The sequence below is a fragment of the Hoplias malabaricus genome, chromosome 5, assembly GCF_029633855.1.
Source record: "Hoplias malabaricus isolate fHopMal1 chromosome 5, fHopMal1.hap1, whole genome shotgun sequence".
NCBI lineage: Eukaryota > Metazoa > Chordata > Actinopteri > Characiformes > Erythrinidae > Hoplias > Hoplias malabaricus.
Window position 1 is genome coordinate 17,283,737 of NC_089804.1, and position 25,276 is coordinate 17,309,012.

The 25,276-nt window shown below is 36.4% G+C and overlaps 1 protein-coding gene across 8 annotated transcripts; it reads right to left on the bottom strand.

Moving 5' to 3' along the window:
* Window positions 1-275: 275 nt before the first annotated feature.
* LOC136696337 (complement component receptor 1-like protein) lies at window positions 276-24,270 on the bottom strand. 8 transcript variants are annotated; one of them, XM_066670646.1, is made up of 17 exons: window positions 23,772-24,009; window positions 23,158-23,318; window positions 19,206-19,391; window positions 18,893-18,992; window positions 17,344-17,417; window positions 17,043-17,225; window positions 16,118-16,294; window positions 15,394-15,567; window positions 14,965-15,138; window positions 13,688-13,861; window positions 12,124-12,297; window positions 10,493-10,678; window positions 9,025-9,042; window positions 5,146-5,190; window positions 4,970-5,006; window positions 4,491-4,572; window positions 276-3,577 (listed from the first exon to the last, which is right to left on the bottom strand). In XM_066670646.1, the coding sequence occupies exons 2-16, from the start codon at window positions 23,219-23,221 to the stop codon at window positions 4,515-4,517; spliced, it is 1,824 nt and encodes a 607-aa protein (XP_066526743.1). In that variant the 5' UTR covers window positions 23,222-23,318; window positions 23,772-24,009; the 3' UTR covers window positions 276-3,577; window positions 4,491-4,514. The 8 variants fall into 8 exon arrangements, with proteins under 8 accessions (XP_066526743.1, XP_066526741.1, XP_066526740.1 ...); XM_066670644.1 differs by lacking the exons at window positions 4,491-4,572; window positions 23,772-24,009 and adding an exon at window positions 24,022-24,270 and having other exon boundaries at window positions 277-3,577; XM_066670643.1 differs by lacking the exon at window positions 4,491-4,572 and having other exon boundaries at window positions 277-3,577; window positions 23,838-24,009.
* Window positions 24,271-25,276: the final 1,006 nt, after the last annotated feature.

Here is a 25,276-nt window from a genome sequence, read left to right on the forward strand (position 1 = left end):
TCGTGGTGTATTATTAAACAAAATAACTGATGTCAGCCACTCATAAGTCATATATTAACTTGAATAACTGGAAAGTCCTCTGAAATTTCCACACTGTACTAAACTCAGCTGAGTATATTACCACCTAAACTTAATTTTTCTAAGAAACTTTTAGTATGATAAATATGTTGAAAAATTATTTTATTTATTATATTTATTATGATGTAACTCTGGTACAAAGAAAGTGCTCCTGGAGCAATGGACAGTGAGTGTAGAAACAAAACAAAAATCTATAAGGACACATGTTGAAGCTTGCATTAATTTGCAGTATCTGACAACATATATTTAACAGGTAAAGATGAAAGTTCCAGCTTTCTCATCACAGGCCTCTGCCTACACAAATGCTATGTTTATAATGAAACAAGCAATAAATGAAATTATACTTTAGAAAAGAATCAGAGTTGGCATATTGTTGGACTGATGTAAGCAATGAAACAATTTATTACTTGTAAAGCACTACGCAACAAAAGACCACCATTTACTAATTTCATTTCCAGGCAAAATGTCCATTAACTACAAGTTCATTCAGTTTTCATCTTTTATTTTTTTTCAGAAAACACATTTGAAAGATACATACAGAAGCCTCAATAATGTTTTCAGTTTTGGGCATGTGCACACTTTGCATTTATTAGAGCTTTCATTCAATTCAGGAGACTTGCTTTTCATTTTTCTTCTGGGACACACCAAGTTGTCTTGAAGTTTTAATTTCCATCTGCTGCTCTAAGCAGTGCAATGACTTTGTGCAAATTTGTAACACATTTTGTGTAATCTTCTCAGAAATGTCTCCTCAAAGAAAATCACAAAATACTTGTGACATTTGATTGTAAATCAAATGAATGAAAGGTGTTCTCTGTACTCACAAACACATACATCTCTCAGCTTTTCTGTAGAAGTAAAGCTTGATTCTAAATTAAGAGATTAGGTACATTATAAGAAGGAAATTGAACGTCGACAGTTCTGGTTAACTGTTGCAATCTCTCATTTGTTTATGTTCAGTCACGCTGCATCTTTTAAGGTGGAAAGGTATGTTTCAGGAAAACAACTGTTGTTTGTATGTGGCTGAAGTTTAACTTGTCTGTACGATTTCATTCACTGTTTGAATTACCACAGGAACTTATTTGTAACAGTTGTTTAATTTTATATCACTTTCAGTCTGTGTTCACTTTCATGCAGTTAGCAGTCTCCAGCATTTGCACTGAGTGCCACGTTAAGTAATTTGAAACAGCAAAAAAATGTCAATATTACCAAATTATGGAGTAGGAAATGAGCGATATCCTCATCTTTTTTCATGCTTTTGAATGTGTTGAGGTCTCTCCAACATCTAAACAACTCCAGATGCTGTTTCTCTGCCATTAGACAGCAACACTTGGTATTTTTAAAACCGTTAACTGACACTGGGGCTTCATAAACACATTAGTCTGGTTCCAACCACACAAACAGAATGGAAAGCTAGCAAATGGTGAGGAAATATCCTCTGAAGTTTATAAAAGTGTTTTTGATGATAAAGGTAAACATCATCATTATATATCCAATACATCTGGGATGAGCTGGCGTGTTGTTTGAGCCTCTCAATAATAAACGTCCTCAAACATCTGAATATAATCAAATCCGCACAAGCAATGAGGTGAAAAGCCATTGCAGACAAACTGCCCATTAACGACCTTCATTTCAGAATAGACATTATGTGACAAAGTGTCCAGAAACCTTTGCTCATATTATAGCACATTTCTGAACGACATCTCAGTTGAACATTCTCAAATTAATTTTAGAAATAACTATATCTGAAGCTTTTAATGGACATTTTAATTATACTTCATACAAGGTTGTAAACTTAATATTAAATAATCATCATACACTATGTAAAACTTGCAAATGTGATTTCCTTGCAATAAACAGACTGGATATTTGAGATGTCATGTAAATTGCTGTTGTAAATTTTTTGGAAGATATGTAAATGTGACATCAAAATGACAAGTATTGCAAATATAAAAAAGAAACAAATGTAGACATAAAAAAGCTTTTGAATATTCAAATTACTTAAACCTGTTTTCTCTATGAATTTTTTGAGGATTCTTAAAATAAAAATACAACCCACATTTCCAGAGAAGTTGGGACACTTACTAAAAATGCAATTGATGCTCACTAAAAAACAGATGCACACAAAAAAATATAAAACAAAACCACAACTAATGCACACAAAAACAAAACTGGTGCATCTCTTATTTTAATATGCAACTTTTTGTGCATCATTTTTTGTGTTCATCAGATTTTATTATGTGCATCTGTTTGTGTGCGTGCGTCATTTTTCGTTTTGTGTGTATCAAGATTTTTTTGTGAGCATCAGGTTTTTTTGTGCATCAGTTTTCTATGCGCATCTGTTTTTTGTGTGTGTGCCTCATTTTTTGTTTTATGTGCATCAGGTTTATGCGCATCTGTTTTTTGTGTGCACCAATCTTTAATTTTTGTGCTTTTTTTGCCCTTCAGTGCCACCGTAATACTTTTACAGATGAGAGGACAAAGAAAACTCTTCAGTGTTTTCAATGACAAACTTAATCCTAGATACAAACAAATTTAGAAACTGAAGCCTGCCACACAATTTAAAAATACACTTGGGACAGAATCATGATTACCAGTGGGGAGCATCACTTTTTCATTTGATTAAACTTTTTAATTGCTTGGAAATTTAAAATACTAATTGTTGCACTTTTGCAAACGCCCATTCTTTCTGTATACTACATCTGAGCTGCTCAGCAGTCTATGGTCACTGTGGTCTCAGTCATTCTTTCTCAGAAAGATCAGCTATTTTTTTTTTTCATGTTTCTTTGGTAACAGTTTTGATGGTCTGTTGATGGTTTGATGGTCTGTTTTCCCCAAGAACAAGCTGAAACGTGGACTTGTGTGACCACAGAACATCATCTCACTGTCTTTCGGTCCAATTCAGATGACTTCGGACCCAGAGAACTCACCAGTGTTTCAAAATAATTTACATTATTTTTTATAAAATATGCCCCAACTTTTCTAGAAATACGGTTTGTGTATTAATTTGTAATATTTACTGCCAATTCTCAGTTGCTCATCTATTAGAACTCAATGTAGGTTTTTTTTTTGTTTTTAGAAGTAACTAAGAAAACAAAATACAAGGAATAATCAAATAAATTATTCCTGTTAATTATGAAGTATAAGACATTCTGATTTAAGCATCTCTTTGAGAGCATTAACAATAGTGCAAATACGTCATTACATCCATTTTAAAGAAAATGCATATAGGCAAAAAAAAACCTTCTAAAAACTTTGTCTTAATTATTTGAGATTTGATATTAAATCCATTGTATCCACTTGACTCAATTTTGTACATGATTTCCACACATCTAAAATATCCTACAGCTAGACAGAAGTGTGTAGATTATAAAAAATAATCTTTACTAACATAACTGGCACATCTGAGTCACAATTCAATTTTTATGCTGAATCTGTGAATTGTTGTAATTGATCTGGTGTCTTCTTAGAGCATGGTTTAGCCATGGAATAGCTCTTTGGTCTGGAAACACACACAGTGTCTTTCAAAAACAAGAGCAAATTTGACATCCAAAAGAAAGACAAAATTTGAACATTAAGCTTTACTGCATATGCAGACAGTGCTGTGCATTAAGAGCATGAAGCAGAAAAGATACATTAAAGCCTTTGGTGGGAAGAAAAAAAAAGGTGACACCTCTAATCCTGACCATCAGCAATGTTGTTATACCACCCTTAGAGGAGATGCATTTCAGCCTCTGTCTGTCCCACCCTAACTCGGTAGAACCAATCAGGCCTATAGAGAAGTACATCATTATAGGTCGTTATAGTCTGTATAAAGGTCCAGGCTTTAGCTTATTGGGTATTGCCTTTTTCTTGCATACAAAGTTTTCTCTTGTTTCTGTGTCTATTTCCTATCTATAATCTTATGCCTGTATTTTTAACATTTTTCATTATTGGGGATTTTTGGTTGAGCCGTAGACTCTTCTTCTCTTTGTTTACCTCTTAATGCCTTATCAAATCCTGACTTCTCTTTAATCTCTGAGCAGCATCTCCTTTTAAAAAAACAACCCCAGGCCATGTGGCTTTTTCAGATTCATAACTTAAGTAGTAGAAAAAGGGGGTGGTAATATACACAAATTTTACTTGTCCTAAAGTGAAATAAATATGATGGAACAGGGTCCAGGCCAGAGGTCTTCATATACAGACCTTTGATCGAGGTTCCTGGCCATTTACAACGGCTGGCTGGCATGATCCTATATCTGGCTAGTCAAATGCAATAGCATTTGCAGCTATAGTGTCATACTGGCCGGGCATTTTAAAATCTTGGCTTGGAACCTGGATCCAAGGTCCGGATTTGAAGACCTTTGGTCTAAGCCAATAAATATGAAGACTACCAATGAACAAAGACACTACAATCAGATACAACAGATATTTACTTTTCTTTCCAGGACAATAAGTTGTTATAACTTGCTCTCTTCAGTTATAGTGGTGACCTTTCCAGAGTAAGTATTTGTAGAGCTGCAACACAAAAGTCCAGCACTGGTCACACTGGGCATGGATAAATATCCAGGTATATTTGATCTCAGGTCACTTCCCTGATCTGAAACTAAATCTTCCTCACTTGCAGAACCCGAGGTAATACTTACTTTTGAAAAAAAATAAACATTTAAAAAGGTGTCCTAAGGGAATGCATTATTGATCCACAGAAGCAGTGATTCAGTTTAGTCAAAGCAATTCAAATAAGCTTTGTTCATCCCCCCCCACCCCCAAAGGAGGAAAAAAAAGTGCTCATACACATATAAAAGATTTTTTTAAAGCTAACATTCTGCAAGCAGTAAGCAAAGTTAAATAAATAGAGACTGAAAGTCTTTTGTTTTGCAAATATGTTCTACATCTTCAATGGGGTATTACTTACAACTTTATTTTCTTCAGGTAATACAGCAAAGCAGCACCTGGGTTAAAATGATAATAAAAAAATGTTTATAAGCAAGTCTAAGTGACTTCATTATCTTGAAATTCTAAGCTGAATGGAGTCAGTAAGTCAATCAGTTTTAACACTTTGTTAATGTGGCAATTAATTGTAAAACTTACCCAAGATCAATAAGATGGATACCCCAACAACTGACAGGACTACGACTTGAAAATACACAAAATACAAGTATTAACTAGAGCCGCTAGCGGCTATCTGCGGGTTCAAGCACAAACTGGCTTAATATGGCAGTCAAGTCAAATCTGACAACTCCTGTAGTATGATTTGATCGGGAGAGGATGTATTGACATTTGTGGCTATGGCAAAATTGTTAGAAATTGAGCCAAGTAGGTATGTGCAGTGTCAGATTATTTTTGTAATAGGTGCTTGTGTTTGTGACTTGTGTTCTACAGTCTCTGAGGTGTGTTTGTTTCTGAGTGATGTGTGTGATGTAAGAGGGTCTTTGTGTGAGGTATATAATGTGTGAGCAGTGCTTACTTTAAAGTTGAATTACAGGTGTTGGTCATAAAATTAGAATATCATGAAAAAGTTGATTTATTTCCGTAATTCTATTCAAAGAGTTAAACTTGTATATTATACTCATTCATTAGTCACAGACTGATATATGTCAAGTGTTTATTTCTTTTAATTTGATGATTATAAATGACAATTTATAATTTGAATTTTGTGAAAAGGTTCAATATTGAAGACAACTGGTGCGACACTCTAATCAGTGAATTAACTCAAAACACCTGCAAAGGCCTTTAAATGGTCTCTCAGTCTAGTTCTGTAGGCTCCACAATCATGGGGAAGACTGCTGACTTGACAGTTGTCCAAAAGATGACCATTGACACCTTACACCAGCAGAGCAAGACACAAATGGTCATTACTAAAAATGCTGGCTGTTCACAGAACTCTGTGTTCAAGCACATTAATAGAGAGGAGAAGGGAAGAAAAGATGTGGTAGAGGATTGTTAAATAAAACCCATTCAAAAATGTCAGGGAGATTCTCAAAGACTGGACTGCAGCTGGAGTCAGCGCTTCAAGAACCACCATGCACAGATGTATGCAAGACATGGGTTTCAGCGTCACGTTCCTTGTGTGAACCCACTCTTGAACAAGAGACAGCGTCAGAAGCGTGTGGCTTGGGCCAGTGTAAAGTTTCCACAGTTGGTGACGGTTTGGGTTGCCATGTCATCTGCTCGAGTTGGTCCACTGTGTTTTCTGAGGGCCAAGATCAATGCAGCCGTCTACCAGAATGTTTTAGGGCATTTCATGCTTCCTGCTCTGACCAACTTTATGGAGATGCAGGTTTCATTTTCCAACAGGACTTGGGACTTCATTTTCCAACAGGACTTGGGACTTGCACACAGTGCCAAAGCTACCAGTACCTGGTTTAAGGACCATGGTCTCACTGTTCTTAATTGGCCAACAAACACGCCTGACCTTAACCCCATTGAAAATCTACAGGGTATTGTGAAGAGTAAGATGCAATACGCCAGACCCAACAATGCAGAAGAGCTGAAGGCCACTATCAGAGCAACCTGTGCTCTGGACAGGCTACTATAGAATAGTTATATATAAATGTAAAATATTTAAATGCAGGTGGGCATTTAAATGCAGGAGGCGGTGTGGGGGAGGAGGTTGCCTCACACTACAGCCAGACAGAGTGCAGCTCTTGCCTTTTAACATGTCAGGCATTAAATGGGACACTGTACTCTGTGAGAAACAAGTGTAAATATCAGAAACTCAGTACATCAGAATAAAACACACAATAACAAAAGGGTATTTCCTGACTGGTGAGGGTAAATGGCCACTTGAAGAGGTATAGAAGACTTTATAATTTTTAATTATGGTATGACCATTAACCTTTGCAGGTGAATAGGATCTTAACCTCCATATAGATCAACAAAACAATATTTAGTTTTGTAGTTCTATCTGGTGGTGAAAGAATTTACTACTGTAAAATAGTGTTGCTAAGCAGTTACAGTCTTTCATGTTAGAACTGTTTAAGGGAGTACTACTCTATGGATATTTTCCTAACATGGACATATGTGGTATCAGTGGAATCCTAAAGACCTGGCATATAATAATTATCAATAAAATGTTGAACTTTCATCACTATGTGGCTTACAGGCCCCTCCAAATAATAGAGCTCCAGCATGAATTCTAGAAATCACAAATGCACCTATAACTCAAAAAAGCTTTCCCCAAAAATTTCAAAACTGCACATGCTTGATCAGTATAAGGATCAGATGACATGATTAAATTGTGGTACCACTGCAATCCTAGATGGCGCTATAACACAAAAAAGCTAATTTTATCAGTTATTGTCCAATTGTAGCGCCCCTTTTTGGTGGATTGGAGTCATACTGTATATGCTTCTTCATAGTAAGGCCCTACATACGTATGTCAAGTTTAGTCTTGATTGGGCTTAATTTGTTTGAGTTACAGCTGAAAGAATATTTAAAGCTCCACACACTTCAATTTATTGATTAATTACAACAAAAGTTTGTCCAAATGTTGAACTTTTTTTGATAATTATTGACCTACAGGCTCTGCAGATTCTAACAAGGTCAATTATTTGGGAATAGAGCAAAATTCCACGGACTAGTTCGAAAAAGTTCAATTTTAAACAACTGGCAATTGATATAGCGCCCCCTAATGGCTATCGTTACGAACATTTTTATGCACTTAGGGAGTGCTCCCAGGAACATACCAGTCAAATGCCATGATGATTGGACCTTGTTAAGGTAGTCAAACAGGTGCTAACATCTGATTGGCCGATGACGATCACAATTTTGCCCGAATCTAATTGTCCTTAATTTTCCACTTATAGCCTTGCCCAGAGAAGCAGCATGCCAAACGGCGGTACGATCCGCCTTGCGGATGCTGAGATATACACTTGTAGCATTTACAGCGCCCCCTATATGAATATTGGCTCCTCATTTGACATGCTACCTCAGAATCATATCTGGAAGTAGAATATGAAATTTGAACACACTGGAGTAAAGTATGAAATTGTTATAAATTTGTAAGTAAAACATACGATAAGCCGAAGAGGTTCATTTGCATATGGGGCCATATTGAATCGAAATTTTTTTTTTGATAATTATTAACCTTCAGACTCCTGAGAACATTTTGGCACCAAGCACAAGAGAATTGGACAAAAATCCCCGGACTAGTTCGCAAAAGTAGGTTTTGCAAATTATGCAAATTAGCGTGATAATAACATTGGAAAAATGAAATTTTGACTAGCCCGTTTTTGATTTGTCTGGACCCAAAGAATCAGTGGAAAATAAGATTTTGTCTCTACGCCTCACGGTGTAGGAGATATGAACCTAAACGCGTTTCACTTCGCTATAGCGCCACCATTAGGCCAATCAGTGTAATTTTTGTTGTCCTCCGATGCACACAAACTACATCTACCCTCCAAGTGGGAAGTCTGTACGACCTACGGTCTCTTCCGCACAATGACTTTTACAGGAGAAAAAGAATAATAAGAAAAACCGGTACAAAAACAATAGGGTTCTATGCACTGAGTGCTTGAACCCTAATAATTATGTTTTCTCTATGTTTTAAAAACTGCACCAATGATAGAGTGCAGGTTATAACTTTTCACTATCATTTATTTTTCTCTTTGAAATCAGTAGGTTTTACAGTGCAAATACAGTTTTTTTATAAATAAAAACAGCTTTACACAAGTAATTAACAAATACTCAAAGTATTCAGGCCAGCCCAATTTATAACTTTGTGCTGCTTTTATAATTGTCTATAGCCAAATGTCTATGTAGAATATGAATGCATTATGTAATGCATTATGCAATACATTTTTTTGTAGTATGCAACATAATTGCCACAATTCCTCCATTTGTCTCCTTGACTATTAGGAATAAAAAGTTATCTGTACCTGTACATATATATAATATGTAAAAATTGTAAATAGTATAACAATTCAATTGAGTATTGCATAAACTTCAATATAGCTTATTAAAACTTACCCCATCTCCTTGGGATTTCTTCAAATATACATCAATTTTGAATGGCAGGTTTATTATATGCAGAAAAAAGTACAAAAATATTAAATGAGAAAATTTTAAAAGAAAATAATTTTTAATTGTAACAACAAATTATAAAGCTATTGAGCTGTGATGGAGTGGATATATATGTGATCCATGAATTTAGGATGGTCAACAAAAACACACTCCTATATAGACTGTGAGCCCCTAAACATTTAGAAATTTCTATATTTCAAATAAATAAGATCTATAACATCACCAGATTTCTACACAAATCTTGAAATGAGTTGAAGTAAACCCATTTAAAAAGTGTGCCAAATTTCTAACTCAGACCTGCCTTTCCGCATAAACAAGTCAGTCTTCAGATACTTAGGGATTAACATTACCCACACCATGGCCAGCCTTTATAGATGCAGTCTCCACAGAGGAGATTGGAATGGAGATACCTGACAAAACCTGGGATAATGCATTAGGCAGATTCAATGGAACATCATCCTGCACCTGGCTCAGTTTAATTCAGTTTAAAGTCCTCTGCCGAGTAAATTATAGTAAAGCTAAACTGGCTAAAATTTATCCTAATGTTTGTGATACATGCGACCGTTGTTCATGCTGCTAATATGTTCTGGGCATGTCCCAGATGGTCAGAGTTCTGGACAGCCATATTTAAAATTTTATCTGAAGCATTTGATGTTGATCTACAACCTAGCTAGTAAACGACTATTTTTGAGGCTCTGGAAAGTGGTGCATCAGTGAATAAAAGAACCAGCAATGCCTGCTACACTTCTAGCACAGAGAAGAACTTTCCTAGATGGGAAAATCCATCTGAATGAAATGTGATCTCATTCATTCATTGGCTGTAATTGCTTATCATTTTAATTTAAATGAGAAATAAAAACAAAGCATTCCAGCATAAGGAAAATGTCCCATCTGTGAAACATGGTGGTGGTAGTTTTATGGTTTGGGTCTGTTCAGCTGCATCTGGCATTCACTGAGGGAAACAATTTTTTTCTGAATTATAACAGCACTTACTAAAAGAACTGTCTAGATATGTGTCTCTCTGTGAACTATCACTCAATAGAATATCAGTCATAAGGTTTAAAACAGAATAAGGCTAATGTTTTGGAATTGCCATCTTAATGCAATAAGAATATTGTGGAAGGGCCTGAGTCAAGCAGTCCATGTGAAGACACCCATCAAATTCCTAGCATTAAAACTTGTCTGTCCAGAGGAATGGGTTAAGATCCCTACAAACCAATACAAATGCTTAACCAATACAGGGTTATGTCTATCTTTTAATACTTGCATGAAAATTCTAAAGGGTTCACAATATTTCAAGCACCACTCTATAGCTGTCAAAACATTATACTATCACTTTAATACTTAATGGAAAAACTCATCTGAAGTCAGTAGTTATATAATAAAATTAATATAAAAATATGATTGATCTTACCGACACACCATGGCAGAGGTGGATTCCACCCATTATCTTTGCAGACCAGCTTCTCATCCACCTCCAATTTGTAACCTTCTTTACAACTGATCTGGACCGTGCTATTATATTTGTATGGTGCATCTGCATTTGTATGTCCTCCCACTTTATGTCCATTTGAAATTACAGGTTCATTACAGGTCACCTCTGGATAAAAGAAACAGTGGAGAATGTGAAATATTAAATATTATAACAAAGCTCTATTCAAACTTAAACATGAAACAGAAAAATTCCTGACTAATCATTTACCCATTATACGTTAGAGGGGCTGTTTTCCAGGCAGGGATTAAACCTTGTCCAGGATTATTTCCTACTTTCAATGAAACAAACAAAAAAAATGCTGTGAGTCCAGCACTAGGTCTAACCCCTCTCTGTGAAACCATCCCATAAACTTAGAGGGGAAAGGTAAAGCAATGAGGTTTTTATGATTATAATATTTTCTCATATGAGAATGCATATTATATACATTTGATAGAGAAAATTTCGCAAAAGCTTTTAATACCTTTCAATGTCCTCTTATAATAAAAGTGTTTTATAAATAAGCCATACCTCAGAATAGACCTTATGTTTTCTAAGTTTAACATCTAAAGGTCATGTTAATACTGACTCCTGGCTCTTACTGAGGAATAATTCATATCTTCACGATTCTCTGTACTGCTTATTTGCTCCCATTATTCATTCCTTACTCTTAACGTTTTACTTCTTTCATTTGTTCTAACTCTCTCAGCTTCGATGACTCTTCTCAGACTTTTTCAGTCAACCTACCCACTCTTGTCCATCTTCTAATCCTTTTCTCTCCCCATAGAAATAGCCCATGGAACTCATTGAAAGTCTCTTGTCCAGTCAAATTATTGGGTCACAACTAGCAGTTCTACAAACATAGCATTAAACTTCTAATAAATTCTGAAGCAATTTCTAGTAGTTTACTGTAATGACTTTGCATGCACACAGTCACTTTTGCAACTCAGAAATATGTAATATTAGATGATCAAGTATAACATTATTGTCTAATATGTTTTATTGGGTTCCCTGTACTGTTAGGGCATGAATGGCTGTAACCGCTTATCCTTTTAAATGAGAAATGTTATTTCTGGAGAAATAAAAACAAAGCATTCCAGTATAAGGAAAATGTCCCATCTGTGAAACATGGTGGTGGTAGTTTAAAGTAAAATAAGGTTAATGTTTTAGAATTGCCATTTTAAAGTCCAGACCTTAATGCAATAATAATAATAATATTGTGGAAGGGCCTGAGTCAAGCAGTTCATGTGAAGAAACCCATCAAATTCTTGGCATTAAAATTTGTCTGTCTAGAGGAATGGGTTAAGATCCCTTCAAACCAATGTACAGGACTGATCAACAATTATGGAAAACATTAATTGTAGCTGTAGGGTTATGTCTATCTACTTTTAATACTTGCATGAAAATCTTGATATTTTTGCAGAAATATAGAGAATTCTAAAGGGTTCACAACATTTCAAGCAACACTCTATAGCTGTCAAAACATTATACTATCATTTTAATACTTAATGGAAAAACGTATGTGAAGTCAGTGGTTATATAATAATATGTATATAAAATATGATTGATCTTACCGACACACCATGGCAGAGGTGGATTCCACCCATTATTTTTGCAGACCAGATTCTTGTCCACATTTAATCTGTAACCTTGGTTACAGCTGATCTGGACCATGCTGTTATTTTTGTATGGTGCATCTCCTCCCACTTTATATCCATTTGAAATTACAGGTTCATTACAGGTCACCTCTGGATAAAAGAAACAGTGGAGAATGTGAAATATTAAATATTATAACAAAGCTCTATTCAAACTTAACCATGAAACAAAAACTCCTGACTAATCATTTAACTATTATACATTAGAGGGGCTGTTTTCCAGGCAGGGATTAAACCTTGTCCTGGATTATTTCCTACTTTCAATGAAAGGAGTAAAAAAAAAAATGCTCCCAGTCCGGGACTAGGCCTAACCCCTCTCTGGCAAATAATCCCATAAACGTAGAGGTGAAAGGTAAAGCAGTGAGGTTTTTATGATTTTAATATTTTAATATCTTCACGATTCTCTGTACTGCTCATTTGCTCCCATTATTCATTCCTTACTCTTAACGTTTTACTTCTTTCATTTGTTCTAACAACTTTTGATGACTCTTCTCAGACTTTTTCAGTCAACCTACCCACTCTTGTCCATCTTCTAATCCTTTTCTCTCCCCATAGAAAAAGCCCATGGAACTCATTGAAAGTCTCTTGTCCAGTCAAATTACTGGGTCACAACTAGTTGTTCTCCAAGCATTGCATTAGTCTGAAGCAATTTCTAGTAGTTCATTGTAATGATTTGTACACGGTCACTTTTGCCACTCAGAAATATGTAATATTGGATGATCTTTCCCAATAAATAGATGGCAAAGTATAAAAACTGTCTAATTTGTTTTATTGGGTTCCCTTTACTGTTAGGATGTGAATGAAAATCTGATAATGTTTTATGGCATATTTATTTGATCTCATACATTGGCTGTAACACTCTGGAGAGCCTACCTGGAATCACAAGGCCCTGGAGGGGGCACCAGTCCTTTTCAAGGAGACAAACACTTGTGCATACACTTATCCACTTGATACAGATTAGTTTGGAAAAGTTATTTGACAGACAATACTACATTTCAAACCTCTAACATTTAAAACTAGAGTTTTAAATGTTAAAATATGCCATAACTGAGAACAGAATGAATTTTTCTAAATTTAACATCAAAACCTTCAGGATTTTTCTCTGGTCCCTTTTACCTTCATGTTCTCTCTGTACTCCACCTTTGCTACCTCCATTCATTCTTCACTTTGCTTGTTTTTACTTTTTACATTTATTCTTGAATTTCTCTGCATTGAAATCTTTTGTGAGTCTCTCTCACATGTACTACCAACTCTGGGCACTAGCTTTTAGTATACCCAGAATGCTGAGAGGTTGTACTGCTCACTGCAAATACAACTGCAAATTTTTAAGCTCATTCTCTCCCTCTTTTTAAAGGTCCTGTAATCCTTTAGTTTGCCGACACACTGCATTTACTGGGACTGGATTCTTAATTATTTAAAATGGGAAAACTCATCCGGATCAAGTGGTACAGAAGGCAATTCTAAAATATATGTTTAATCTTACCAACACACTGTGGCAGAGGTTGAGTCCATCCAATTTCCCCGCAGACCAGAAATTGGTCCCCCTCCAACCTGTAACCTTCATTACAACTGATCTGGACCTTGGTGTTGTATGTGTAACGTGCCTTTACTTCAACAATATGTCCATTTGGAACATCAGGGTTTTCACAGGTTCTCTCTGGATAAAAGAAAAGGGTAGAGAGGTGTATGAGAGGCGTGAATGTCTACAACTTCAAAAAAGAAATCTCAAAAAAATATATGGTTATAATTCTGATCAGCCATAACATTAAACTTACTCCTTGTTTCCACATTCATTATCTAATTTATAACTATTTTTCATACAGGTGGACTTTGTATTTCTGCAGCTAACAGTGTTTTTCAGAACTGTAATCAAAAACACTTTACATTTTTTAAAATTCAGATGTTTCCTTGCCATTTACTAGCTCTCCAGTCTGTTTGTGTGCTGAAAACCAGTCTGATGTGTTTACGAAGCCCTAGTGTCTGTAAATTAGTAGAAGAATAAACTAGCTCTGTCCATTATGCTAGTCTTATTCTCTCTCTCTGCTCATGGCAGAGGCACCTGGAGTATTTATAGACAAAGGAGAGAACACCAAATGTTGAAAAGAATGAACTGAAATAAGGATACTGGTAATACAGACTTATTTTTGCTGTTACTGTGGAAATGTCTCCAAATTCAGGAGAAGGCTAACCACATTACTGAAAGTGCTACAAAACCAGACAAATTGAATTACAAATGAGTTTGTTGCTTTTTCCCCATAAACACAACGTTCCACATTAAAAAATACGCTTAGCTTCAGAATGTTAACAAAGAGAGAAGTGTGATTGCCTTTTAAATCCTGTAGTTACACGTTCTAGGGTCTTTTTACCCCTCAGTGTCACTGCGGCACTGAAGATAATCCATCTATAATGTTTAGTAAGCATCATCCTGTACTGATGAAGGACAAGAGGATGACCAACAAACTCTGCAGCAACCAATGAGATTTTCTCTCCCTCTGTATATTTCTCCACATATGCGGACAACAGACCTTTAAACTACTACTTCCATGCCGATCAGTACTTTGTGAATAAGTTTAATAAAATCCTTGTTCCTAAATCCTAAAACCTAAATCCTTTAGGTTTAAATATTGGCTGCCTTTTTTTCTGTGCACAGTATAAAAAGCTGTGGAGACAACAGGCTCCCCACTTTAAATCTTTATAGGGGAAACTCATCTCAATATAGAGTTATATAGTAAGTTTCTTATAATGTATGATTAAGCTTACCGACACACCAGGGCTGAGGTGGATTCCACCCAATATCTCTGCAGACCAGATTCTCGTCCACCTCCAATCTGTAACCTTTGTTACAACTGATCTGGACCGTGCTGTTATATTTGAATGGTGCATCTCCTCCTATTTTATGTCCATTTGGAATTACAGGTTCATTACAGGTCACCTCTAGGTAAAAGAAACATCGGAGAGGGTGAACCATTAAAAATATGAAAACAAAGCTTTACTAACTTGATAAAACAACAGCAACATTTTTGACTACTATTCATTAAATGATGTGAAAGATAAGGTTGTTATTGAGAATTCAATTTAACAAGATGACAACAAACTACAACTTTAACTCTTTAAATTGGCTTGAAAAACACATTCAAGTATACAAAATGCAATACAATAAAAATTCACATAATATAACATTAATCTTACCGACACACTGTGGCATAGGTGTGTTCCATCCATTATCCCCACAGACCAGATAACGATCCCCCACTAATCTGAAGCCTTCATTACAACTTATCTGGACCTTGATGTTATATTTGTATGGTGCTCTTCCCTCTGTTATATGCCCATTTTGAACCTCAGGTTCATTACAGGTGATCGCTTAATAAAAGAAAGGGTGCAGAAAGTTATGAGATGTATAAAGGTATATAACCCAAAACACACACACACACAGTGATTTGATATTCTTAGATATAATAGCCTCTAGTCCTTCTCTGGTGGTCACTAGATGCTGCTGTAAGGCTATATTTGGTTGGTGGACTATTTGCAGTCCAGCAGTGACACAGAGCATTAAAAACTCCAGCAGCACTGCTGTATCTGGTTCACTGTTAAGTGTCACTGCAGTGCACCCAAATGCTCTCCAGGTGGTCCTGACCACTGAAAAATACAGTGATAGGAGCTAATAAAGTACATAAATGAATGAAAAACAAGGGTGCAGACCACATGAACATTGCTTGGATTTATTATTTCAGGTCAATTACCTGCACAATGTATGGAATGTATTAACATTGACAGTTTATAAAAAGCCTCCAGGGCCAAATGTTGAACAAGCAAAGCTTTTTAGACACTACAAGAACAACTATGACTTACCTCACAGTAGTACAGACTGTAACCGGTTAATGATGTATTAAAAAATAATTATTATTCTTACCAGGGCAATTTGGAGGAGGCGGCTCCCAACCATTTTCTTTACAGACAATGTAATCTGCGCCCTCCATTTTGTAGCCCTTGTCACACTGGTACCGGACAAAAGATTTATATTTATATGGTCCTGCTCTTCCTTCAATTCTAGTAGCATGAGCAATGTTTGGCTGCTCACAAAAGATCTCTTGATAAAAAAGCAGAGTCAAGAAGAACAGAATGAACTTTAAAACAATATCAGTCCTTAAGGTTGCAACAGAAGTTTTCAATTAAACTCAAAGAAAACCCACTTCCTGGAGACATTTTAGTGGCGTCAATATTAAAATGTAAAAGAAAAATATAATAATAATAATTTTAACCATTTATTAAAACAATGTTAATGCCTTTCTGGACAAAACCCATAGGAAAATAAATTATAGAGTGGGGTGCTGAGCAGTAGCATATTTGTTCACAATGCCCTCAAGAAATGACTAGAGATATAAGGATTATAAGGTCCCTCAGTATTAGGCTGAATATCAGTCAAACTACCCACTGAAGCTCCATCTTTTGCTTTCAGGTTGTTTCAGAGAGGTGTTTGTGAACTAATCACTGTAATCATATCCTCAAAAAAATGCTCCAACTGGGGAAAAAAAATAAAGAATGGACACAGACAGCAAGTGTGTGAAGACAAAGCAGAACATCAATAACCGAGAACAGCAGGAATTAGCACAGTCAAAGACCAAAACAAACATAAAACGTGAATAAACTTTTTCACATAAAAAAAAGTGAAACCACAACATAAACCACCTAAGAGGAAAACCAGGCACAAAGCGTTAGGGAAAACAAGAACCCTAACCCCAACAGAAATCAGGAAGAAAACAAGACAGAAAAAGTGTATGATCAAAACAATGGTGAATTCATGAGACTTTAGAGGTTCTGACTCAGGCATAACTCACCACCAACACATTTAGGAGTAGGATCCCAATCTCCAGTTTCCAAACATGATACTATGGCACTTCCAATGAGGGTAAAACCTCTTTTACAATTGTATGTGACTGTCTGTCCATATTCATATGACTCATAGGGTGGCTCTTCAAAATCTCCATTTGCTATAGTTGGAGGTTGTAGACATTTCACCCCTAAAGAAAAAAAAAACAGGGAGAATATGAACAATAATAAAGAAATTAGTCTATAATCATAAGTAATTTCATGATACAGAGCATAATATTATGAATATGAAATATTAAAACTACAAACCTTCACAGAGTGGGGCTCTCCCATCCCAACCAGCATCCATGCAACGTCTTTCAGCTGGTCCAAAACGTAGAAAGCTGGAAAGAGACATTTATTATGCCTTGCATTAACTTGTACTATGCGTGAACGATCAATATGATCATTATTCCTCTAAACATGCAGTCAGTGTATTTATCATGTTTGCTAAGCATCCATGAACTGTATCTGAATGCTGCTGCTGACACACCTATTATATTATAGATGTAAACTTTATTTACGCCATTTAAGTGGTCTACTGATATTCTAGTTTCAAATTTAAAATGAGAGATTGGTCTATATTAAAGTTGATAAGTTCAACTGCTCTTCCACAAGTGAACACAGTTCAGGGATCTTAATTAAACATCTGTGACCTGCTTTGGTTATAATTAGTAGTGTCATTGATTAAAAAAATAATAATAAATAAATAAAAATGTATCTGCATTAAATACAAGGAAACACAATGAAGATCGGACACAAGCAGAAATTGAGAAAACTGTAGCACACAGCTCACACAATAAAACATCTTATTCCAGCTTCAACAACTTTGTAAGAGAATGTGGCTTAAGACATGCATGAAAAAAAAAAACAATCTTCCGTATCTCTGAAAACATGTTGTCGCCTTATTTGTCAGTTAGCCAGGTTTTAGTAGCTCCAAAATAGTCATTATGTCACAGTGCATCAGCCTCTTGCTTATTTATAGACCCGCGTTTCTGTGCAAGTTACAGCTGTTTAGGCTTGTAATTATCCGCAGCTATTACAAGCCCATAACAATTTACTGTCTAATTATTATGGAGTTTAATTTCTTATAATAATAATAATAATAATAAACTGTTCAAAAGAGTTTAAAAAGTTATTTGATGAATTTATTACAGTAAAATAAAACAAATTAAATTAAATAATTTTAATTTAAATATCTGAATAAAATAGAGTTAAATAAAACAAGCTGGAATACAACAATACCACAAATAAAGTAGAATTAAATACAGCAAGCAATGTAACTTTAATATTTTTTCTGTATTTTTTAAAGTTAATTTAAACATGCGAGTGTTAATCTTCCTTAATTCTTCGTTTTTTTATACTTGATGCATTATAAACGGTTTACATATTTAATTACAATTCTCTATTGTACCACATGATGTCGCCAATTTGCGCTCTCTCGGCAAAATCTTATGGCTGCGAATGGGTCAAGCTTTACTTAAATATACGCTCGTTTGTACGCCAAGTATTTCTTTATAAATCAAAGTTTCTGCTTGAGACGTTACGTACGCAAGTCTCAGACCCATTTTTGCGCGTATGCCCCCTTTATAAATGAGGCAGCCACATCTCCACATTAATGTGATTCTGCCCCAAACAATTGATTTTTTTCATAATAGGTCCCCTTTAAGAAAAGTCTGCATTTGTTTAAACTGACTATAAGGAAATTGGAACTGGTCATAAGACGTTCGTGGCTGTTGCATCCGTGATATTTCTGTGCTACTAAATTTATGCAAACCAAAATAAATTTCTTATCAAAATGCATAAAAATGTTACTTACCCCTGGTTACATTCAGCTCTGACAGTTGCACCAAATTCAATTCCATCGTTTATTATATATCGTCCATTTGCGATATCAGGAAGACTTCCACAGGACTTCTCTGAAAAAAAAAAGAAGCAATCAAATACATACTGATTGATCCAACATTTTGAAATTTGCATTTCTGAATGGCTCCCAATATGTAATTTTACAGAAGGAAACAATGTTTCTTAAACAGTTAAATGCCTCAGATGCACAAAGATATGGAAAATGTGAAATGTTGCAAATGCAGATAAATGGTTTGCAATGTAAACACTCGAATAGAAAGAATTACTTTGACATTCAAACTTCAGGTCTGTCCATTGGCCTTCGATGCACACAATTGACTTGGATTGGCGGTTTGCAGGTTTATAACCAACTTCACATTTGAACGTCGCAATGGATCCGTTTGTGTAAGTTGTTTTGATGGATTCAGTAGTCAGAACTCTGTTTTTCCCTACTAGGGGTTTCTCACATTGAGCTGAAAAGACAGAAACAGAGATGGTGTGTTTCAGAGGTGGATTCATCACTATTACATACAAACATTAGGACAGATATCTAGTACTGTTTTATTTGCCATTATTTCTTTAATACAGGGGAGATGTAGAAAAAATAGACACAGTGTACTTGCTTCCTGCAGAGGACAGGGGTCAGCCTAAGCTTTCTGACCAGAGTTCTCTGCTACACAGGCCCATATGCAACAAATTGTGATGCACTTTGAGATCTAACACCACATGTTAGAACCAGCATTAATATTTTCAGCAGTTTCTGCTACAGCAGCTCCTCTTTGGGCTCTGACCACATGAGCCAGCCTTCACTCCCCAAGTGAATCAGATTACTCTGGACACACTTCAGGGAAAATTTATAACAGTTGTGTACACACAAAAATTGGTCTGAAAGGTGAACATCTAACATTCCACTCAAAAACTGTGACTTATAAAGAAATATTCTGTGTAAAGATGAACATATATTTAAACAAGGTTTTGACCTCATAGCTATAAACCTTTGCGGAGAGAGTTCAAATTAGTGATATCATGTGGTAACAGAGAACTGCAAGTAAATGTGCAAAGCATCCTCTAACGTGTCTGTCTATAATGCAAAAAGATTAAAAAACAAAGGTTAAAGAAGATATTAGGTATAAAACGTGTTTAAAGCGTGTTTTAAAAAATCTTTTAAAAAATGCAGAATATAAAAAAATAAAGTTCTCATTCTACTTTTTTGTAGTATTGTTTTTACTCTAGCTTACAGCATACTTTACTTTGTTCAGATCGTTTATTCTATTCTATTTTGTTATATCTCACTTTAATAAATTCATTTGCAAAGTGTTTTTTATTAAACTTTTTTTGAACAGGGAAGACACTAAACACAAGCACGAGAGCAGAGACATTCGCAATGTGCGACAAGACAGAACTAGACCCACTTTCATTATTATGTGATTATTCATTAATTCATTCATTGTCTGTAACCGCTTGTCCAGTTCAGGGTCATGGTGGGTCCAGAGTCTATCTGGAATCACTGGGTGCAAGGCAGGAACACACCCTGGAGGGGCGCCAGTCCTTTGCTGGATGTATTGTTATTATTATAAGAAATTATTAACCACAATAAATAGAAAGTAAATCGTTATAGGCTGGTAATAGTTGCAAATTACAAGCCTAAACAGCTGTAACTTGCACATAATCACAATCAGGTCTATAAATAGGCATGAGGCTGATGTCTTATCTGGCTTTTTTGAAACATGATGTTGGTTCACTTGCTCACGTTTTGAAGGTCGTGGTTTATAAATAGAAAACAGCGTTCATGTGTGTGTACGCACGATTTTACAAATGTAATTTTTTCTGGGCGCACGCTATTTTCTGTCTTTTGTACACCCGAACACTTTCACCCCAGAAACCACAAAGAGTTCCTGTTGTTTTTGTAAGGGTTTGCTCAGTACCACCTGCGACCAGCAGAGGGCAGAAGTGTTAGACTTAAAGGGGCCACAGTCAAGAACTCCGATTCCCAGAATGCTCTGGAATGACTGCCTAATCTACATCCAGATGGAGATATGGCTCTGTTTAAACCCTAGAGAAACACCTTTAGGAGGCACCGCTCATTTGTAGAGGAGCAGCCAGTAAACAATAAAAGACAACAACAGAAAAAGCCCAGTTCAAACACATACTTTCACCCAGTGTCCTCTTTTAATTTTCAACCCTTTAGAACACATTCCACACTAGGCCCCACACCTTGCACTTGGATCCTCCCACCAGCTTATCTACAACCCCTGGCAAAAATTATGGAATCACCAGTCTCTGAGGATGTTCCTTCAGTTGTTTAATTTTGTAGAAAAAAGCAGATCACAGATATGACAAAAAAGTAAAGGCATTTCAAATGGCAACTTTCTGGCTTTAAGAAACACTAAAAGAAATCAAGAAAAATAATTGTGGTAGCCAGTAACAGTTCGATTTTTAGAACAAGCACAGGGAATAAATTATGGAATCACTCAATTCTGAGGAAAAATTTATGGAATCACCCTGCAAACGTCCATTACAAACACTAAAACCTGCATCAGATTAAAGCTGCTCGATAGTATGCAGCTAAAAAGGAGTGATCACACCTTGGAGAGCTGTTGCAACAAGTGGACTGACATGAATCATGGCTCCAACACCAGAGATGTCAACTGAAACAACCTGAACTCAAACTCCTTAAAGAGGGTAAATCATCACACAGTGTTGCACAAGATGTTGGTTGTTCACAGTCAATTGTGTCTAAAACCTGGACAACATGGGAAGGTGTGTAATGGCAAGCATACTGGTAGACCAAGGAAGACATCAAAGCTTCAAGACAGAAAATTTAAAGCCATATGCCTTGAAAATAGAAGATGTACAACAAAACAAATGAGGAACAAATGCGAGGAAACTGGAGTCAACGTCTGTGACCGAACTGTAAGAAACCGCCTAAAGGAAATGGGATTTACATACAGAAAAGCTAAAAGAAAGCCATCACTAACAGAAAAAAACAAGGTTACAATGGGCTAAGGAAAGGCAGTAGTGGACTGTGGATGACTGGATGAAAGTCATATTCAGTGATTAATTTTGAATCTGCATTGGGCAAGGTGATGATGCTGGAACATTTGTTTGGTGCCGTTCCAAAGAGATTTATACAGACGATTGTCTGAAGAAAACATGCAGATTTCCACAGTCATTGATGATATGGGGCTGCATGTCAGGTAAAGGCACTGGGGAGATGGCTGTCATTACATCTTCAATAAATGCACAGGTTTACATTGACATTTTGGACACTTATCCCATCTATCGAAGGGATGTTTGGGGATGATGAAATCATTTTTCAAGATGATAATGCATCTTGCCATAGAGCAAAATCTGTGAAAACATTCCATGAAGAAAGACACATAAGGTCAGTGTCATGGCCTGCAAACAGTCTGGATCTCAATCCAATTGAAAATCTGTGGTGGAAGTTAAAGAAAATGGTCCATGACAAGGCTCCAACCTGCAAAGCTGATCTGACAACAGCAATCAGTGAAAGCTGGAGCAAGATTGATGAAGAGTACTGTTTGTCACTCATTAAGTCAATGCCTCAGGGACTGCAAGCAGTTATAAAAGCCAGAGGTGGTGCAACAAATAGTGATGTGTTGGAGTGTTACAATTTGGCACTTGATAAAGGAGCTATGATCCTTACACTGCCTATTTTTTTCTGCTTCCAACATCAACATCACAACTGACTGTTCATTAGCTGCCTAATACAACCAGCCCCTTCAGACCAATGTAACCAAACCATCAATGTTAACTGATGTTAATCACAGTGCTTTTAATGATGTAGCTGATTGTATACATTCTTTAAATGTGGCCCCAGTACTGTTCTTTTTTATTTACTCTTCCTTTGATCTCTTTTTTATTATTTTAAATATTATTATTACCACTGCTCAGAGTATTTTTATAAACTTAACCCTCTAATGCAGGGGTCTCAAACCAAATCCACGGAGGGCCGCGTGGGTGCAGGTGTTCTTTCCAATCACGCAAAAGCCCCACACTACTGAAAGTCAAGATCTCTTGATTAGATCCAATGATTAAAAACAGGTGGAATGAGGTGTGGCTTCTGTGTGGTTGGAAAGAAAACCTGCACCCACATGGCCCTCCGTGGATCTGGTTTGACACTCCTGCCCTAATGCAATAAAATGTGCTAGCAGAATATCTTTATTTGAGATGTACACTACACCAAAGCAGTAAATGCTGAGTTGAAAGAGATCTCACCTCTGATGTTTACAACCTTCAGAAGAAATGTTAATAAGATGAGGTTGTAAAACAGCATCTTCATCTCTGGTTAGAAATGTAAAAGTTTGTCACAGTCTACGTTGTTCCCGCATGCTGTGGATCTGCCAGCTTTCAGAAGTGGTTTTGGCCACACACAGAAACTAGTTGAAAGAAACAACCAAAAATAATAATGTTGTTTTTGTAATTATTATTATTAACAACACATAAGCTGCAAGGCAGTGTACCACAAATCTGTCCCACAGTATGACTTAAGCAGCACACTGCATTCCAATTACACTGTGTGTCTGCCCCATTATACGTGCAGCGAAATATTCCGGGATTATTCTCTGAATTATTCCGAGATTATTGTTAGAATTCTGAGTTTATTCTCGAAATCTTATTTTTTTACTTTTGCTGTGCGAATATAAAACCAACTGTACCGGAGTCTCGTGACTTCATATGTGAATTAGTCTCCATGTGTGTGACTGTGGGAGAGATTGACCCGTTTGTCTAATGTAAACATGTCTTACGTTCAGTCGGTATTTTTTTTTATATATATATATATATAGGAAATCATATCAAATTTGAAAAAAAGCTGTAAGAAAACCGCCCACCAAATCAATTAGGAAAACTGAAGCACAGTCTTAATATGCAGCGATAAAAGCAGTAGTAATACTTGCAGACTCGTCGCTCTCCGGAACCGAAGCTAACGGTGAATGTTTCCTCTAAAATGCTAGCATTTTTAAAACGTATAGGACGTAGTGAGAAAACGTCCGTCGCTTTTATCATGTTCTGGGCTTCCGAGTCGGAACACACGTCTCCGGAATATCTCCGCCTGCGCGGAAAATACACATAAGACCACACCTCCTCCTCCTCGGGAGAAAAGCGAAACTAGCCTTGTGGATATCCGTTATGAGCGCCCTGCCCTATTTGGATGGCGCAGCCTCGATGCCTTGCTTCCTGTGTCTCTCAGTGCCTTAAACCAGGTATGCACGGTGCGATACTGCGGTTAAACCAGCCGCCGTTGGAGAAAACACGGTTAAACGTCAGATGTCAATGCGCGTATACTAGTGACAGAGCGGTAATACTCAATGCGCGTGAAGACTTGAAAGTAAACACTTCATTTTAAAGAAAGTAACCGCATTAAAGCGGTTTATATATTGGTAATTTATAATACGCATTTCATACAACCAACAGTTCAGTGTTTTTCATACTATGTACCTATAAAATATGTTGTGATTTTCCTTTATAGTTTTTGAGTAAATAGCATTCAAACTCCCCATAATATTTCATAGTTTTTAATAATGAATAAAGTTTACTGCTTTATAAAATAATAATTTTAAATAAGTAGTCCATATGCCCAACAGATATCAGTTCGGTGTTTACCATACTATGTACCTATTGATTATCGTGAAGTGAATTTACTTTATAGTTTTTGAGTAAATAGCATTTAAACTCCCCACATCTGTCCATTGTTTTTCATCATTTGTCAGATTACCCTCCGTTCCTTTTCAAGAAAATGATCTAAGACCCTGTCGTACCAACAAGGCGTCTTTTCCAGGGACAGAATGAAAATGTAATGCTCCCACGGATCTCTACACCAAAGGATCGCTGATTCGCTCATTTCGCTGTCAATCAAAAAGGGATTCAGCCTCAGACAGATCATCCAATCATCATGCAGAAGCTGAGCGTCCGGGCCAGCCGAGGCCAACCCACTGCCCCATAGACCCCCAGAGACGCTGAGCGTCCGATGGGCGGGACAAAGCCCAGCAATCACTCGTCTAGTTTCGCTGCACTTCGCTGCTTCTCTATTGAACTCTGTGGACGCTCAGCCCCAGTAGCGGTAATAACATGGAAAGGCATCGACATCTTACGTTCGCGCGACGCTGGCACATGCCAGTGACATCGGCAACTTACGTACAGGTGACAGTGGCATCGATTTTTTTTTTTTGGTGACAGTGGCATATGCCTCCGTTTTGCACAAATGTCGATGACATTGCCATCCGTTTTATGACACTGGCATATACCCCACTTCATTGTTGAACATCTGCCAGTAGACTAAGTGTAGCTAGCATAAGGATGTTTAAACTAGCTATATATTTAACTAGCGCACGTACCT